Here is an 18,422-nt window from a genome sequence, read left to right as displayed (position 1 = left end):
CTGTGAAATTTGGTTTTTGAGCCTAAGCTTTTGAGCTCCCTACATATGGTATTATGCTAGTTCCTCGCTTTCCCCCACTGTTCTCTTTCCATAACATAAACATGCATGCCTTAAGCATGTATATCAGAGGACAATGTGTTTCGGAGGTTTCTGTTATAGAATATTAGTTTAAGATATGTTACATTCATTTATACTGTGGAACATTTGCTTAATGATGCAAAGAAGTGTTACATTCCTTTACGCTGCATTTGTTATCTCTGTAAAGCTGTTTTACTTTGCCTGCCTAAAACACCTGATTGGTCTAATAAAGCTCTGAACAGTTAATAGCTAGGTAGGAGAGAAAGTAAATCAAAGAGAAGAGAGGATTGAGAAAAAGAGGAGAGGAGGGCACCAGAGGCCAACCACCCAGCCACACAATCAACCATGGACTAAGGAAAGAAAGATATATAGAGAAAGGTAAAATCCCAGAGGGAAAAGATAGATGGAATAATTTAAGTTAGGAAAAGCTGGCTAGAAACAAGCCAAGCTAAGGCCAGGCATTCATAAGTAAGAATAAGTCTTCATGTATTTATTTGGGAGCTGGGTGGCGGGCCCCCAAAGAGTGAAGAAAAAAAACAAAACCAAAACCAAAACAAAACAAACAAAACAAAGCAAAAAAAAAAAAAACAAAACAAAACCAATATAGGTTTTGGTATTTGAAAGGGCCCAATAAGCATATGACTCTGCTAATCAAATCGAGAAGTGAACAGCAACTGTACACTCCAAGTACCTAAGAGTGACATAGTCCAATTGTCAAAAGATGAACAGCCTTTACCAAGAGACATGAACATCTATCCACTATGGGGGCAGCACCGCTGTGAAGCATCTTCTCCTCATGGGTCTGCTTGTCCTGTTGTCAGCTGCTGTGACTTTACTATATTGACAACTTGATGTATAACCCAGTGACACGCACTGAAATGGAAGCAGCACAAAGCAGTTCACCAGGGATGGCATGTTCATGTTGACTTGCCATTACTGTTTGCTCTTAAGATGCTTCTGTCTTTGCCTGACCTCAGAGTAGAAACTGAGATCACAGTCACAAAATTCTAGTATCACTTCTGAGAAAAAAGAACTCTGGATGACCTGCACTCCAGGACTACAAAGTAGGAGTCTCCAGGGACCTCCTGGACCTATAAAAACTGACAAGAATGCCTCTAGTCTGTCTTGTTTTCCTGTGTCCTCTCCATCTGAACCCAGCATAAACTAAAAAGACAGCTACTGTAATGAAGTGGGAGGTAGAAAGTGACACTAAAAGTTTGTGGGGGCAACCACATATAACTTATAATATGTTTGAGCCTATACAAAGAAGACCTATTTTACCTACTGAAGACTAAAGCAATTTTAAAAATGACTCACCTCTTAACCCAAGTCCAGAAAGAAGAACAAAACAAGTATTCTTCCTCATACGTGTATCCTAGCTTTGAATTTTCAGAGTTGTGTGTGTAACTTAGAGCTCTATGAGCTCAGGAAACTAAAAAGATCTGATGAGAAGAAGAGGGGGCAGTAGGTTAGGAGAGAATAGAACACATATATGAAAGTACATAAGGAAATATCAGAAGCTTAAACAGGGGTGAGAGGGTGGGGAAATAGGGTACAGGATAAAGTGGTGGTTTGGTTAACTCAAACTAAGGATGTATGAAAAACCTATGTGGTGTAGGAGGGCCATCTATCTATGTGTTACTTTCATTGGTTAATAAAGAAACTGCCTTGGCTTTTTGATAGGGCAGAATTTAGATAGGTGGAATAGACCGGACAGAATGCTGGGAAGAAAGGAAGTGAGTCAGTCTCCATGATTCTTCGACCCGAGACAGATGTAGGCAAGAATCTTTCCCGGTAAGCCACCACCTCATGGTGCTACACACATTATTAGAAATGGGTTAATCAGGATATGAGAATTAGCCAATAAGAGGCTGAAACTAATGGGCCAAGCAGTGTTTAAATGAATACAATTTGTATGTTGTTATTTCTGGTGTAAAGCTAACCATGCGGGAGCCGGGCAGGACGAAAAGCAGGCCTTCTCGGCCCATCACTACACCTGTGGAAACCCACTACTTTATAAGCTAATTAAAAATATATAATTAAGGGGGCTGGAGAGACGGCTCAGAGGTTAAGAGCATTCATTGCCTGCTCTTCCAAAGGTCCTGAGTTCAATTCCCAGCAACCACATGGTGGCTCCACAACTCTCTGTAGTGAGGTCTGGTGCCCTCTTCTGGCCTGCAGGCATACACACAGACAGAATATTGTATACATAATAAATAAATAAATATTTAAAAATATATATATAATTAAAAGAGGAGGAAGAAGAGGAAGAGGAGGAGAAGGAAGAGAAAGAGGAAGGAGAAGAAGACGGAGAAGGAGAAGAAGAGATGATGCAGACACTGAAGAAATACAAAGAGTCATTAGGTCATACTTTAAAGACCTCTACTACACAAAATCGGAAAATCTAAAAGAAATAGATAATTTTCTCAATTGATACCACTTACCAAAGTTAAATCAAAAGCAGATAAACAATTTAAATAGACCCATAACTCCCCCCTCAAGGAAACAGAAGCAGTCATTAAGTCTCTCAACCAAAAAAAAAAAAAAAAAAAAAAGCCCAGGGTCAAACTGTTTTAGTGCAGAATTCTACCAGACTTTCAAAGAAGAGCTATTGCCAATGCTCCTCAAATTATCCTACAAAATAAAAACAGAAGAAACACTGTCCAATTCATTTCATGAGGTTACAGTTACCTGGATACCCAAATCACACAAAGATTCAAGAAAGAAAGAGAATTATAGACCAATTTCCCTCATGAACATTGATGCAAAAATACTCAATAAAATACTTGCAAACTGAATCTAAGAACACATTAAAAAGATCATCCACCATGACCAAGTAGGCTTCATCCCAGAGATGTAGGAATGGTTCAGAATATGAAAATCAGACAATGTAATCCACCATATAAAACCAACTGAAAGAAAAAAACAAAAACACATGGTCATCTCATTGGATGCCAAAAAAGCTTTTGGCAAAATGTAACACCCCTTCATGATAAAAGTCTTAAAAAGAGTAGGAATACATGAAATATACTTCATCATAATAAAGGCAATTTACAGCAAGCCAAAAGCCAACGTCAAATTAAATGGAGAGAAACTCAAAGTGATTCCACTAAAATCAGGGGGAAAAAACTCAACTCTCAACCTCCATTTTACTTGTCTTTCTACCCAAATACCTTCCCTACAAAGTCAATTACTTGTATATCTGGGAAACTCTACCTCCAAAAGAACTGCATACCACCAGGAACCAGAAGGACACCTGATATGGAATTTTCTTTTCAAGGTCCTCTTTCCTGCAGGGAATCACAATGATACAGCCCAGGGTACCTGATGTACTAGAAAAATGGTTTTCAGGTTCGGCTCTGCTAAGCCACTTCTTGAGGCTTAAGCAAAGAAAAGTTTATTTGTAAGTAGGATAACAACATTCTCATAGATATTTTATGACTTTAGCATAAAATAACAAATGGGAAGAGTTGTGTGTACTCTCCAGGCACACAGGCCAGTGAGTAATCTGCTGCTGCTGAGAGATAGCAGTATCTGAACAGTCACTGTGGGCGTCTGTGTGATACTCACTGGGCTCTCATAAGGAGCTCCTTGCAAGCTTTCTTAAAGAGAGACTCTACACTTGGGGATTGAGATTCTAGTTTCCTAGAGCACAAAGGGAAAAGTGGGGATTGTCATATAGAATCTCTTTGCCTTAGGAGCCCCGGGTTGTTAGGAAGCAATGTACACCTTCTCTGGTTTGACAAGACCTCTCTGAGCATCGTTTCAGATAGCCTAGACTACAACAGCAGCAAAGCAGAATGTGTAGGAAGGATAAGTCAAATTCTGCTCTTTAGCACCTATACAAAGTCTGTGACATAGTAGTTTCCTTGGTCTCACAAATTGCCTCGTACCCTGTTCCTTTTCTGTGCAGATGAAACCTTTCTTCCCTGTGGGAAATTGGTAGCCTGTGTTGTATAAGACATCTTCATAACCAAACTACTACTATCTTCAGGATTCCAGCTGGACCTGCTCACCAAAGACCATCACAGTTGGGCTTGCTGTCTGTTGATGTTTCTTCTTGGAAAGGGGATGGAAAGGATCATGAAACCCTTAATTGAATATGCAGTCAACCCTCCCAACCAGTTGCAGGTAATTCTGCCCTAAGTACACATGGCCTTTTGGTCTCTGGGAAAGGCTAGAGGTCACAAATATAGTTGGGGAATGATGTGGGGCAGAGGTTCTGTCTACACAGCTATAGGGAAGCTACCATCCTTCCTGGGTGATACTGTAAGTCACCCGTCCTACTGTCCATAACCCCTCACCACTGCTCTGTAAGGAAGTTTAATCAACTCATTGGTTGGGTGAACCTTAGTGGAATTGTAACTTGGTTTGTCATTAAGACCTTAGGAGGAAGAGTAGACACTGTTCACCTCGCTTTTCAAGGGAAGGAATTTTAGCAACATCTATATATCCAAGAACCAAGAACCATGAGCCACAGTGCTCATTAACTGACATGCTTTTCAGGTCCCTAAAGGCTCACTCCTTGTTTCATATATCCTCAAAAGTCTCCATTTCGAGGCCTAGGTTTGTAATTCAGTGATAAGATGCTTGGCCTGGCATATACCTGGTCCTCAGTTCACTCTCCAGTACCACAAAATAAAAATTTCCATTTTCAGATTATTAATTACAACACAACATGATTAATTCTACTCTAAGAGATAAAATTGAATAAAGGCTCCAGCACACTGACAGGTAATAGGTACTGTGCTATGTGGGCCAGGTCATCTGATTTTTTCATCTTCAGAGGAAAGAAAAGCATGTCATACTTGATATAAATACTTTGCTCTGAAAGTCTAAATAAACTCTACATAGAAAAAAAAACTTATCAGCATCATAAAGTCTGTGACCTTCCAAAATTTATTTCAATTTTTGTTTATTTTAGTGCTCGATCTAAATGCTGAGACAATTAGAGAGGCATTATCCTCAAATTTTTACACACATAGCCTTAAAAGCATCTACATATAGACTACAGTAGACTGAGAGCTGTACTTTGAAGACTTAGTTTTAAGTTACCAAAGAAAGCATCTTTTTCTTGAGTATACTGTAATTTTATTTCTTGAAAGGTTTAACAACAGGAAAAGGGAGGGAAAGCAGGGGAGATGCAGGCTCTTAAATAAACGTCTAGCTGGTTTTATCACTGTTATCATAGTAGAGTTTTATATCTAGGTTCCCAGGCTCCTAAATTAAATGTCAAATACAATCTACACTTAAAACATGAAGCAGCGTGGCTGCCATGGAGGAGTATGGACAGCTCCACTGCCCTCTGAAAGCACTCAGCAGAATAAATCATCAAGTCTCCCATCAGTGTGAAAAGGAGCAAGGGTGAATACAGCAATGAATTGGTTTTATTAAGCCACTTAATGCTCAGTCCCTTTGCTTTCTAATAATGCTATCTGGTGACTCAAAATCATTGCCGCCTTATTTTTTGTTTTGCTTTTGCTGTTTTTCGAGACAGGGTTTCTCTGTAGCTTTGGAGCCTGTCCTAGAACTAGCTCTTGTGGACCAGGTTGACCTCGAACTCACATAGATTTGCTTGCCTCTGACTCCTGAGTGCTGGGATTAAAGGCGTGCGCCACCACCACCCAGCTGCCACCTTACTTTTAAAAACCATTTTAAAAAGACAATGTATGTAGAAGATCCTTATGCTTTGAGGGCCCCAATAAGAAAGAGTTATAGTCAAAGGATAAAGTTGCAGGAGAAACAAGAGGGAGCAGGGGGGAAAAATAAAGAATCTTACTGGCATTTACTTTAAAGCAGGGATACACCACCTGGCATGGTCTTAAAGAAAACATAACTGCTTTTTCTTTTAATTTGACACCAGGCAGTTCTGCTGGGGAATTTGGTCCAGAACAGCACAACAGATGTTATGCAGTGCATTGTTTCTATCAGGAATACTGACATACAGCTGCACACACTCAAGGCAGCTATATCTGTCTTGACTTGCATTAGCAGAGAGCTAGGCTGAACAAGGTCACATACTTGACAGGCAGACCCAGGCCTGCAGAATGAGCCAGCCAGATATCCCAAATGTGAGAATTTAACTCAATTTATCTGCATATCACTATCACTCAAAGAGATATCAACGGCCCTTAAAACCTACAATCTGTAAGTATTATTAAGTCTGAGAAGTGCTAATTGATCCAAATATAGAAACTAGTTATTTATAAGTGGGTAGCTTTTTTTTTCTCAGAAAAGATTGGAAAAAAAATCTCAATTCTGTAGGGAAGTAGCTTTCCCCAGATCCACTTGTCCCCTTTTTAAAGGGATTCCTTAGGACTAGAAGGGCAAGTAGTAGCCACCACTAACAGGATGTCATACTAAGCACTTTATCTCCTATAGCCTTCCTCTCAACCTCTGAAGTATATACTAATATCCCCTATTTTACAAACAAACAAACAAACAAACAAAAAACCCAATAATCAAAAAGTTAAGCAAAGGAGTTGCCCAAGCTTGTACAGCTACCCATGTTAGAGCTACTCTTGGGGTAGGAGCTGTCCAGAAGCCTGAGCTCTGAATAACTATAGAACATACACTGCTTCTCCCTGTCAGAGGTGAACAGCAGGTTCCTGACCCTTATCCCTGTCTAAAGCAAAAGAAAACACTATTCATGGCTAACACTTCAAGGGAAGGATGGAGCAAATTATCAGGCAGTAATTTGTCTCCCCAAGGACTTTCTTGAGGTAAGACCCACAGGTCTTATAATTCATTCATTGAAGTGTACACTTCAGAGCTGGGCATCATGAAACACGCCTTTAATCCCAGTGCTCAGGAGGTAGTGGCAAATAGACCCCTATGAGTTCAAGGTCAGCCCAATCTACAGAGCGAGTTCCAGGACAGTCAAGGATATGCATGCAGACCTAGTCTTCAAAAAAGAAAAGGGGGTACAGTAGTACAGTTCAGCTTTTTTCATAGTCAGGTTATTGGTATATCCACAGTTGTGGAACTATTACCACCATCCATCTCTGAGTCTTTCATTACTCCTCAAAGAAAACCCATGCTTGCAAGTTGTCACCGCTGCCCCTCCCCTTGGTCCTAGACAACACCAAGTTTACTTTGTATTCCTATTAATTTATCCAATATGAGCTTTTATAATATCAGTAGAATTATATGTTATTTCATCATTTGTGAATAACTTTTTAAAAACTTATTTAAGAGATATGATATCCCCTATCTTTGTTATACCTTACCTACTTGGTAAGTCTTGAACATGGTTTTGTTTCTTCATCTATGGAGTGGGAGGATTGGAGCAAGTGGTCATGACGCTTTACAACGGGGCACTATTCTGTCACCGTAAGACATATCAACCAGTAAGGATATTGATGCAACGAATTAGGTGGTTATATGACTAGGAACCCAACTCTGCATAACATTTTCCCTCTTCCAAAAAACATTAGACTACAACTGTCATATTTACCAAAATACAAACAAAAATACTGCACAGAATCTGGTCATGCCACCAAAAACCTAGGGCCTCATTAAGTGAAATTTCTATTCAACAGTAAAGGCAAATTGGCTTTCATGATTCTAGTGCCCCAAACTGGGGTTCAAGGATCAAAGTTTATTCAAATGATAAAAATATATGCATTTATAAAGGTTGTTAGCAGTAAAGGTCAGAAAACAAAACATATATATAGTGTATATGTGTTTGTACATGTATACACACACACAGCCTGAAAGGCAAAATATAGTAGTATCCTAAGTTTTAGCATCTCTCATTTAATGTCACTAACCCTGCACCTTGGATTGGTTTAACCAAATCTTAGAACACTGAATTATGTGAAATAGCTGAGATTCAAGAACCAGCATTAACAAAACTCCCAAACTTTATAACCCACTACAGGCAATGGAAGAATAAGTGATACTGTTTTTCTTTATTCTTTATACTTTTCTGTTCTTTTCTAAATGTTTACAGAGAACTAATATTACTTTTAGAGTAGAGGGGAAAGGGAAAAGCAAGGAGAAGAGGTCTCCTTTCACAAGGATAAAGGGAAGGGTATAAGGAAGAAGTGAAAGAGACTTGTTTTCCCCTTTGTGCTCTCTGAATGTCTACAGAGACTAAAGGGGCCACAGCTGTTCCTGAGTGGCTCCTATGCCAGAAGCTAGAGCTGGCCTGAGAAACAAGGAGTGTTTTTCTCTACTGTTGTCCTTGACCAACCAAAGTAGCTGGAGTTGTGCCGCAGTCAGAGCCAGATGCTCGGGATGCTATGGCTCTTTGTTGTCTTTCCACATCATCTTTTAGAAAAGGTCATCTACCAATTCCGGTGCTCTGGGACTATGGCCATTTTGGCTGAAGGATCCCAATAAGGGAAAGAAAGATGTGAGGGAAAACTCATTGGAGAAGGGTCCTACCGAAAGTGGTGACAGTCTACATGCATGTGTAGCCTATATCTGTTTGTATTCAATCCAGTGTAGGGGTCAAGAACATGGAATAAGGCAAGCCAAAAGTTAGCTAGGTTTGGGGGCACATGCCATCAGTGCAAGCACTTGGGAGACAGAGGTGGGAGACTCTCTGTGAGTTTGAAGCCACCTTGGTCTACCTAGCTGAGTTCCAGGACAGCTAAGAGAGAACCAGTATCAAAAAGTTTAATTTTGAGGGGGAGGGAAATGGGAGGCTGGGAGGAGGCAGAAATTTCTTTTTCAATTAAAAAAAAAATTAAAAAAAAATACGCAAAGTCCAAAAAAAAAAGTTAAATTTTGGTCCATCATTTACTAGCAAGCCACTTTATTACTTTAAGTCTCACCTGCTCATTTATAAAATGGGACAAATTCTTTATTTCATGGGTGTTGTAATAAATGATATATACCAATTATTATGTGTCAAGATCCATGCTAGTAAATGTTGACATTATGAAAACAAAATAAAAATGACTTATACCCTCCAAGATTCCTATCTACAGCTTTTTAAATTAAAAACACAGAAACGGGTAACTAATTTTCAAAGGAGCATGTTCATATGCTCCTTTGACAGCTGAGCTATCTTGAGTGTTTAATTCAGCTGGTGGAATAAACCCTGTCCAATGAGTGTTTCTGTCTTGGTGCAAGACAAGCAATACTCTTGTGAATAACAGAATATTAACAAGAATTCAAGTTAGGTTTTGATTAACCATTATGGTTCTTAAATGAAAACCCTATAATTCTGCACAGAAGGGCAAACTAGGTTATGTTCCACGACAATGATATCAGTTATTAAAAAAAAAAAAAGACCATAAAGGTCTTGTAATTACAAAATACAAGAAATTCATCCTTAGATCTATCTAACAAACTTCATGCTGCTAGACATCTTTTGGCTTCACTCTTTAGTAGAGTATCTTTAGAAGCTTGCAACAAGGAAAAAGAAGAATTGGCTATGCCTTAGACCTGACTGCTAGAACCAGGTTCTACATTTACTCCCACTTTAGTCAGAAAGAAGAATGCAACCTACTCTGATAGTTTCAAGGTGCTTCTATCTTTAAAACTACTTGGAAAACTTAGTATGAGGGCTGGAGGGATGGTTCAGCAGCTAAAGGCACTGGCTGATCTTCTAGAGGATGTAGATTCAATTCCCAGCACCTACCGGGTGATACATGACTACCCAGTCCGATGGACACCCTCTTCTGGTCTCCATGAGTACCAGATACATAAGTGGTAAACATACATACACACAGGCAAAACACACATAAAAGTAATTTTAAATATTAGAAAAAGATTATTATGAATTATAGAACCACACTATTTTTATGTTTAAGTATACTAGTGAAAGGAAAGAAGGAAAAGCATATTCTGAGGGGAAGAAAGTAAATAACACAAAATAGAGAAATTATCTGTTACTAATGGCATAAAGGTTAGTTTGATTAAGACTAGTATGTTATGCTTTTGGTTCAGTGCTTTCTTAGATAAACTCAGTTTTAATTTTCTTAGAAGTCCAGCATTCCCCCATTCTGCCACAGGTATGCACCTAAATGACTATACCCTTTTATTTGCTTTATTTTATTCACATAAACAGAGTCTCACTGTATAATCCACTAGAACTCATGATGGTCCTGCTTTAGCTCTTAAGTACTGAGATAACAGGCTAAGGCATTGCTCATAGATTAAAAATCTCCTATTTCACTAAGCTGAACAGATATATAAGGAATGCACATGCAAACAAACAAAACAAAAACAAAAAAAAAACCAAACAAACCATGTTTTGTGTAACATGTTCCTGAAAGTTTTGCTAGAAAAGAAATTTTTACAATTTGAATATCAAACACATCTAGTCAGTTTATTATGTAAACAACAGCTTCCCAGCAATCATTTTTCACAAAGTCAAGGCTGTTATAAAAGTAGTCTTTATCCACAGTATAGGAGATGGCTAGCTATCTGGAGGCAGGTAACCTTTAAAACAAGCTCCACCAAAGTGACACACACGTGCACAGCTTCCTCCAGAAATGTGGAACTTCTTATCCATTAATAGTTCTGATTCTTGTTTTCAAGGTCACTTCTAGTGGCTGGGATTTGATATTTTCTATGGTTTTTCTAGCTTCAGAACTCAACCTATTCTTAGAATTATAGCACAGTCTTTAATTATTCTCCTGTCTTGACTCAACACCTCTGTTCACACTCCTTCTTGAAGCCTGTTCCTTCTTCCTGACTTGCTATTTCTCTGTTAAAAATGAGACTTTGAAACCATCCCAGCCTCTTTTGCAGACCATACCCACTTTCCATCTCCCTCTTCCACCCCCATTTTCTTTCTTACTTCTGTCCAACTCTTGTTTCCTAAGCCTGGATTTTTGTTTGTCTGTTTTGAGACAGGGTTTCTCTGTAGCTGTGGAGCCTGTCCTGGAACTCACTTGGTAGACCAGGCTGGCCTCAAACTCACGGAGATTCACCTGTCTCTGCCTCCTGAGTGCTGGGATTAAAGGCGTGCATCCCCATTGCCTGCTAAGACTGGATTTTTATATATTTCATTTTCTTTTTCAAATTTGAAAATCATTTAGTCTTATTTTTAGATGCTTTTCTATTTGAAGAAAGCAGAAAAACAGAACGAACAAACAAAAAGCAAGGAAAATAGCCCAAAGATTAGCACAGTGGTTCTCAAAGTCTGGGACTATGTCAGTCCACATCAACTGAATCTCAAAACTCTGGGGGCAGGCCTGAAATTCTTTTTTTTTCCTTTGGTTTTTCAAGACAAGGTTTCTCTGCGTAGCTCTGGCTGTCCTGAAATTCACTCTGTAGACGAGGCTGGGCTGGAACTCTTATTAAAGATCCACCTGCCTCTTTCTTTCTTTCAAGTGCTGGGATTTTAAAAGCATGTGCCACCACCGCCCAGCTTAGAACTTTTAATAAATCCCCTGGGTGATTTTTATGAACAATAAAATTTAACAATAAAATAAAAGCTGCCTAGGTAAGGTGATACCAAGTGGACTGGGCCCTCCATAATCAATTACCAATTGAAACAATCACTCACAGACAGACTCACAAGCCAATTGATCCAGGCAATTCCCTAATGGAGACTTTCCTCCCAGAAAACACTAGGCTATGTCAAATTAACATTTAAAGCTAACTAGGACCTGAATCTTTCAATAGAAGTAACTAACATTCTATCTGTCAACACAAAAGAGTATCTAGAATATTCTGTATAGTGAAAAAAGCAACATGAAACCATAGGCATCATATAATTTTTGCAAAATATTAAAATTCAAAAAATATCTAGAAGCTTATACACTAAACTGTTAAAATAGTTGTAATTAAAGGGGAATTCGCTCTAGCTTTCCTTTATGAATATCTGCATCTTTTATCTATAAGCATAAATGTTTCATAATTATAGAAAAGAGTTAATATAAGCATCTTCCCTTGCTCTCTAGCACAGTTAAAAGTGAACTCAGAGGCTGGAGAAATAGCTCAGCTATTAGGAGCACTGGTTGCTCTTCCAGAAGCCCTGAGTTTGATTGTCAGCACCCAGATGGCAGCTCACAAGGTATCTGTAACCCCAGTCCCTTCATGAGCACAGCATGCATGGAGTGCTCAGACATTCATGCTGACAGAGCCCCACATATAATTAATAATAAATACATAATCCTTTAGAGTAAATTCAATTGGTAGTAGATTTTACTGTCTGTACAATCAAGCTTCGGGATGTTTTAGGGGTTCTAGAAGTAGGGCAGAGATAGTGAAATGACAGGTCAGAGAGCCTGAACTAGTCTACCCTTCTTATGCAAGCCAATCCAAAGAGGGAATGGTAGAGTACTGCAGGATGACAGGACAGACAGAAAGTTAGGAGAACTTCTGGAAGGTAACTGACTACTGAGAACATTCTTTACGAAAAGTTTATATTAAAGGTGGCCTGTTTTTCTCTCTTCTTCCTGGTAGGGCTGTCACTCCACACTTAAAACTCACTTCTTCTCAAGCCAGCTCCACGTACACTGAAGCAAATTCATGCAGGAGACTAAAAGGGGGCTTGCAGGTAAAAGGGTGGACAGTGTGGCACACACCTAACATCAAGTCAGGCCCTTATCTTATAGCTTACATTAAGGCAGCAGTTCTCAACCACCTAATGCTGTGACCCTTTAATACAGTTCCTCACATTGTAGTGACCCCCCAACCATAAAATTATTTTCATTGCTACTTCATAACCGTAATTTTCTACTGTTATGAATCATAATGTAAATATCTGATATGCAGGGTATCTGATATGTGACCCCTGTGAAAGAGTCACTTGACACCCCCCCACCCCCAGGGTTGACTCACAGATTGAAAACTGCTACATCCACTTTAGCTGGACTCTTCTCTCTGGGAAGTTTCTAAAAGAAGCACTGACTGTATTCATAAAGGAAGCCAAAGCCTGTAACAGTAATCCTTTTTACTGCTTTGCCAGTCACAAACACACAGGTATGGCAGAGACAGTTACCCATAAAAATCAAAGAAACTCCTCAAGGTGTTTGGATATTTTCAGTTACCTTTAGTATTTAGCTGGTTCAGCTTTATCAATGGGAAGAATTATTCATAGCAGGAGTCCTCCTATTCTAGGTAGGAGAGCTGCTAAGGTTACACAATCTACTTTTCTATCTAGATGCTCACTACCGTAGAACCTTACCTATTTAAAAAAGAGGAGATACTACTAATGTCAATATTTTCAGTGTCATATGAAAATTACTGATGGCTGCAGTTATTAAAGAGCCCATTCTTGCAAATGGCTTTGTTTCATTGTGGCATTTCAGTTTTAAAAACATGATTACAAAGCACAAAGATGAGACCTCAGGGTTTGCAGTGAGAAATGAAAACAAGAGTAAAGGCATTAGAGTCATTTGACTCTCATCTCCACAATACACTAGATTTGGAGCAATAAATCTACTTCTTTAAGCCTCACTATCCTTAAAATAAAATAAATTAAGCTGGGAAAAGGAACTACTCCACAGGGTTTTGTGATCATCAAAAAACATAGAAAGGGAATGAGAATGAGATGCTGTGTTTAATAGGGACAGAGTTTTAGTTTTTGACAATAAAAACATACCAGAGGTGGACAGTGATGATGGCTGCAGAGCACTCCAAATAAACTTAATGCCACTGAAGCACACATTTTAAATGGTTAAAATTTTGTTATATATTTTGACATAACTATGTAAGATCCCTAGAGCAGAACCTGGCTGTCAGGAGACACATAAAAATAAAAACATGTTCCTTTCCCTGTTACCTGTGAGAGCTCTAAGTTCCCAAAGAGTCATCTAGTCCCAATACTGAGTAGTGCTTCAGTAAGTGTCTCAGTAAGAAGCGATTTATTAGTCATAACTCCTCCTGCACACTCGGCTCCCAGCCTACCACCTCCACCCTCACCCCACTCCAGTTTTGTATCTCTTAGAATCTCAATCCTCCAGCTCCCCAAATCTTGCAAAGTAGCTGGGATGCTCAAATAATTTCCTAGACCAGACTCCAAATAACGAGGACAAAGGCATGCTTATGGGCAGCTGCCTTCTGCAAGCCAGGGACTGACAAGGTATATTAGTACTATGCACCAACTAGCTGGGTGTCCTGGGACCAGAATTACGCTGATCAGTATCTTACTCAGATGCCTCTGGGTACATCTAAGGAACACAGAGGACAAAAGTCTCAAAGGTCTGATAAGGAAAGAGTAAAAATGCACTTCTCTGCCATTTAGAAAGGAAAAAAAAACCAACAACAATTAAGGATTATGTGTTATAAGTCATAAAATAGAGAACGGGAAATAGATGATTTTTCTCCAGGCATATAAGAACACTGTTTTTGATGGTGAGGCTTAATTGGATATAAACAGAAAGTACAGATAGATAATCATTAACACTTCCTGTACTCAGATCAAGGAGAATAAATGTTTGAGCTACCAAGACCCAGTTAATTCCAAAACAATACTTACTTTAGGATCTGAGCTCTTGAACTTTAACCTTTCCACCAACTCTATCATAGCCGCCTTCAGTCCACCCGAATCTTTGCTCTAGGAGAAAAAACAGTCAAGAGTCACTAAGTAGCATATCATTGTTCTCTCAAAACAAACAGGAAAGATTTCAGGAGAGAATGGACAGTAAAACAGAAAACAAATCCGTCATCTCATCAGATAAAAGAACTAAACAACTAAGGAGGGTGTGCTGCCCCTCCCTCCTCCATCCATGGACAATGAGGATGAAGTAATAGACTGGAATGAAAATTAACCTCAATGTGGCTGGGTATGGTAGCACTTCCCTTTAACCCCAGTACTCAGGAGGAAGAGACAGAAGGATCTCTGTGAGTTTGAAACCAGCCAGGCTAAAAAAGAAGGAAGGAAGACGAGAGACAGGGGTAGAAAAGGAGGGGGGGGAGGGAGAGAGAGAGAGAGAGAGAGAGAGAGAGAGAGAGAGAGAGAGAGAGAGAGAGAGAGAGAGAGAGAGAGAGAGAGAGAGAGAGAATTAAATAAATACAATTGGTAGAGGATGACTTCACTGCCTCATCTCAGACGCCAATGTGCCTGCCTTCAAGACCCTGCAAAAGAGAGTTCTATCTTATGGACTACTGAGTTTTATTTTGAAGATTTATGTATTAGATACAGATGTATACAATATTATATGTACCTACAAAAATAAAACATCTCAGGCTTAAATTCAAACGAAATTACCATACGCTAGTTAAGAACCCAAGTTTTTTGACAGACATGGTTTTGAAGTTGTTTGGCACCAATTAGTTAACTAACCTAGAACAAATTATTGAATTTCTCAAAATCATCTGATGGAGGAGAGTCATCTGTCTATGTGTTACTCCCATTGGTTAATAAAGAAACTGCCTTGGCTTTTTGATAGGGCAGGATTTAGATAGGTGGAGTAGACAGAACAGAATGCTGGAAGAAAGAAAGCATAGTTGGTCAGACACCATGGAGCCAGCCACTAGGTCAGACATGCTGAATCTTTCCCTGTAAGCCACCACTTCATGGTGCTACACAGATTATTAGAAATGGGTTAAGCAAGATGTGAGAATTAGCCAATAAGAGGCTGAAACTAATGGGCCAGGCAGTGTTTAAATGAATACAATTTGTGTGTTGTTATTTCCAGGGCTAAGCTAGCCGTGCGGGAGCTGGGTGGGATGAAAAGTAGGCCTGCCCGCGGTTCATCACTACAATCATCTCTCTTGACTACAAAATGGGGATGTTTGGATGGAAGCATCACTCCAGGCCCTGGCTCCCATATATTCAAAGAATCTGGAATGTTCAGATGGAAGCTCTACCCCAAGTCCCCTCCCGTGGAGCGCCTGAGTCCAGACTCCTTGGCCAAACAAAGACCATGCCCCAGAGATGCACAAGACCTCTCCCACAGGGTATTTAATCTGTCCCCCAGAGAACACGTGGTTTTCTGGTCTTGCTTTCCCATCTCCTCTCTGGGGGGCTGGAAAGTCATCTTAGAGCATCTGTATCCATTAAACCTGGGCTTTTTCTAATTCGGTTTGATTTGATCTGATTTGGATTACTGCATCAGTGGAGAGGCTTATTTGGGTCAGAAACTTTTCAGTAATATAAAGGGCAATATGAAACTTAATTAAAATGTTTGCAGAAGTATTAGCAGTGTGCACAGCACACAGTAAGTGTTCTAAAATCTAAAGTTTTAGTCTACAGCCAAACCACCCTTGAACACGCCTCATCTCGTCTGATCTTGGAAGCTCAGCAGGGTGGGGCCTGGTTAGTACTTGGATAGGAGACTGCCTTGGGAATACAGGGTGCTGTAGGCTTTAAAAAAAAAATCTTAAGTTTTAGAGTAGCTATAATAGAAAAGTAAGACCACTTTTAATACATTTTACTTAATTCAGTATGTCTAAAATATTAGCAACATATAATTTCGATATGAGGTTTTACCTATTAGTCTGGCCCGTTCTTCTCGTGGGAATCCTTCCTTTCACAATAAATTAACTTTTCTAACACACACACACACACACACACTGAAGGTGGGGGAAAAGAGACAGAGAAGACAGAGAGAGAGAGAGAGAGAGAGAGAGAGAGAGAGAGAGAGAGAGAGACTGACTTACAGTTCCCACCCACCCCCAATTAGGTCTTTGAAATCTACTTCTTATTCAACAGCCCAATTCAACCCAGACTAGGCATATTTCATGTTATATGTGGCTAGTGACCACTGTAGAGATGAGCACAGAATGTCAACTCTTATTTCCTGGTTTCAAATGCCAACTCTATAACCAACTGTGTGGTAGTAGGCAAGTCATCTTACCTTCTGCATTTCTATTTCTGTCTATAAAGCTAGCCATTATAGTACATACTGCATACAGCTGAGAAAGATAATTGTGTTCATGTATGCCAGGATAGTTAGAAGATGACCTAGCACTGAATTAAAAAAAAAATGAAACATGCATTTAATTATTATTTTTGTCTGTTTTCTTCAAGATGTTTTGAATTCCTTAAAGGCTGGAACGATCTTTTAATGTCTGTATCTCCTACACCCTGCATCAAGAAGGTGGTACTTTACCAGGGCCAGAATAATGGCTCAGCAGGTAAAGGCACTGTCACCCCAGTGGTTTTGAGCCCGATTACTTGAGCTCACTTCCTTGAACCCACACAAAGGTGGAAGGAGAGAACTGGTTCTTCTCTGACCTTCACACATGCACACACATGTATGCCTACAAATATTCTCACCCTCTAAAAAATTTTAAGACATATAAGGTAGTGTTCAAAACAAACAGAGGTGTAAAAATGTCCACTGAATGAATAAGCGAATATAAAATCTTAAGAAACACTCATTATAATCCAGGCATAAAGCAAGATCTATAGTCACAAGAACTAATTTATTTCCTTATCTCAAAAACTCTATGAGATAGGACAGGACCACTTATTTTACCAGTAAGGAAATAAGCATAAATACAACAACTGTCATTTTATGGGAGAAAAGACATGTAAAAAGTACAAGAATAAACAAATACTGCAAAAGTCACTTACTCAAAATCAGCCTCAAGATCAATCATGATAGTCTCCAAATCTACAAAGCCAATTCAACCCCTCCCCAACAGGAAATACTTTGTAAAACGCAGGTATCTTAGATAGGATTTCTATCGCTGTGAAGAGATGGCATGACCATGGCAATTCTTATAAAGGAAACCATTTAATTGAGGCAACAATTTACAGTTTCAGAAGTTTAGTCCATTATCATCATGGTGGGGAGCACGGCAGCTGGTAGTATGGTGACACACAGGCAGACATGGTGCTGGCTACATCTTGATCAGAAGGCAAAAGGAAGTGAACTGAAACTCTGGGCAGCATTTTGAACATAAGAAACCTCAAAGCCCACCCCACAGTGACACACTTCCTCCAACAAGGCCATACCCACTCCAACAAAGTCACACCTCCTACTAGTGCCTCTCCCTGTGAGCCTATAGAGGCCAATTACATTCAAACCACCAGACTTCATTCCATAAATAAATATACTAAAGGCTGTCTTCTCCCACTAAGCTTCCTCCCTTCCTAAGACTACAAGAAAAAGGTATCATATAGCCATGCCCAGCATCTGCTTTAGATGTGCTCTCTGAACACAACTCAGATGACATTTCCATTCTAGCTGTGGCTCTAAAGTTTAGTCATTTCTTTTTTTTTTAAGTGGTGGCTTATAATTCTCCAGTTTCTATAGTCCTTAGCCTTTAATGTCTATGGTCTCACACCTAACAGCTGGGAGCAGAAATTATACCAGAGAGGGTGAAACTTTAAATACCTAAAAAAGGGTTAAGTTGCCAGACACAATCCTGCTTTTTACAAGATGATCAGACAAAAAAACCTATCTGGTGACATCATTCCTCTAACCTATTCTCATTGGCCTAACAAGCAGGTTTTGGCCCTAGAAATCTCTTCCCTACCC

The 18,422-nt window shown here is 39.4% G+C and overlaps 1 protein-coding gene and 1 pseudogene across 1 annotated transcript in view; one reads left to right on the top strand and one right to left on the bottom strand.

Annotated features, from left to right (window-relative positions):
• Trim44 (tripartite motif containing 44) overlaps positions 1-18,422 on the bottom strand; it is a 105,143-nt gene that overhangs the window by 72,004 nt on the left and 14,717 nt on the right. The window contains exon 2 of the mRNA XM_005364097.1: positions 14,468-14,545. Within this exon, the coding sequence (XP_005364154.1) occupies positions 14,468-14,545 (78 nt within the window). The remainder of the gene's footprint in view (positions 1-14,467; positions 14,546-18,422) is intronic.
• On the top strand, positions 16,179-16,299 carry LOC113457984 (annotated as a pseudogene).

Source organism: Microtus ochrogaster (genome assembly GCF_000317375.1).
Source record: "Microtus ochrogaster isolate Prairie Vole_2 chromosome 14 unlocalized genomic scaffold, MicOch1.0 chr14_random_1, whole genome shotgun sequence".
NCBI lineage: Eukaryota > Metazoa > Chordata > Mammalia > Rodentia > Cricetidae > Microtus > Microtus ochrogaster.
Note: the sequence above shows the minus strand (reverse complement) of the source record. Positions and strands in the feature narration are given on the sequence as shown.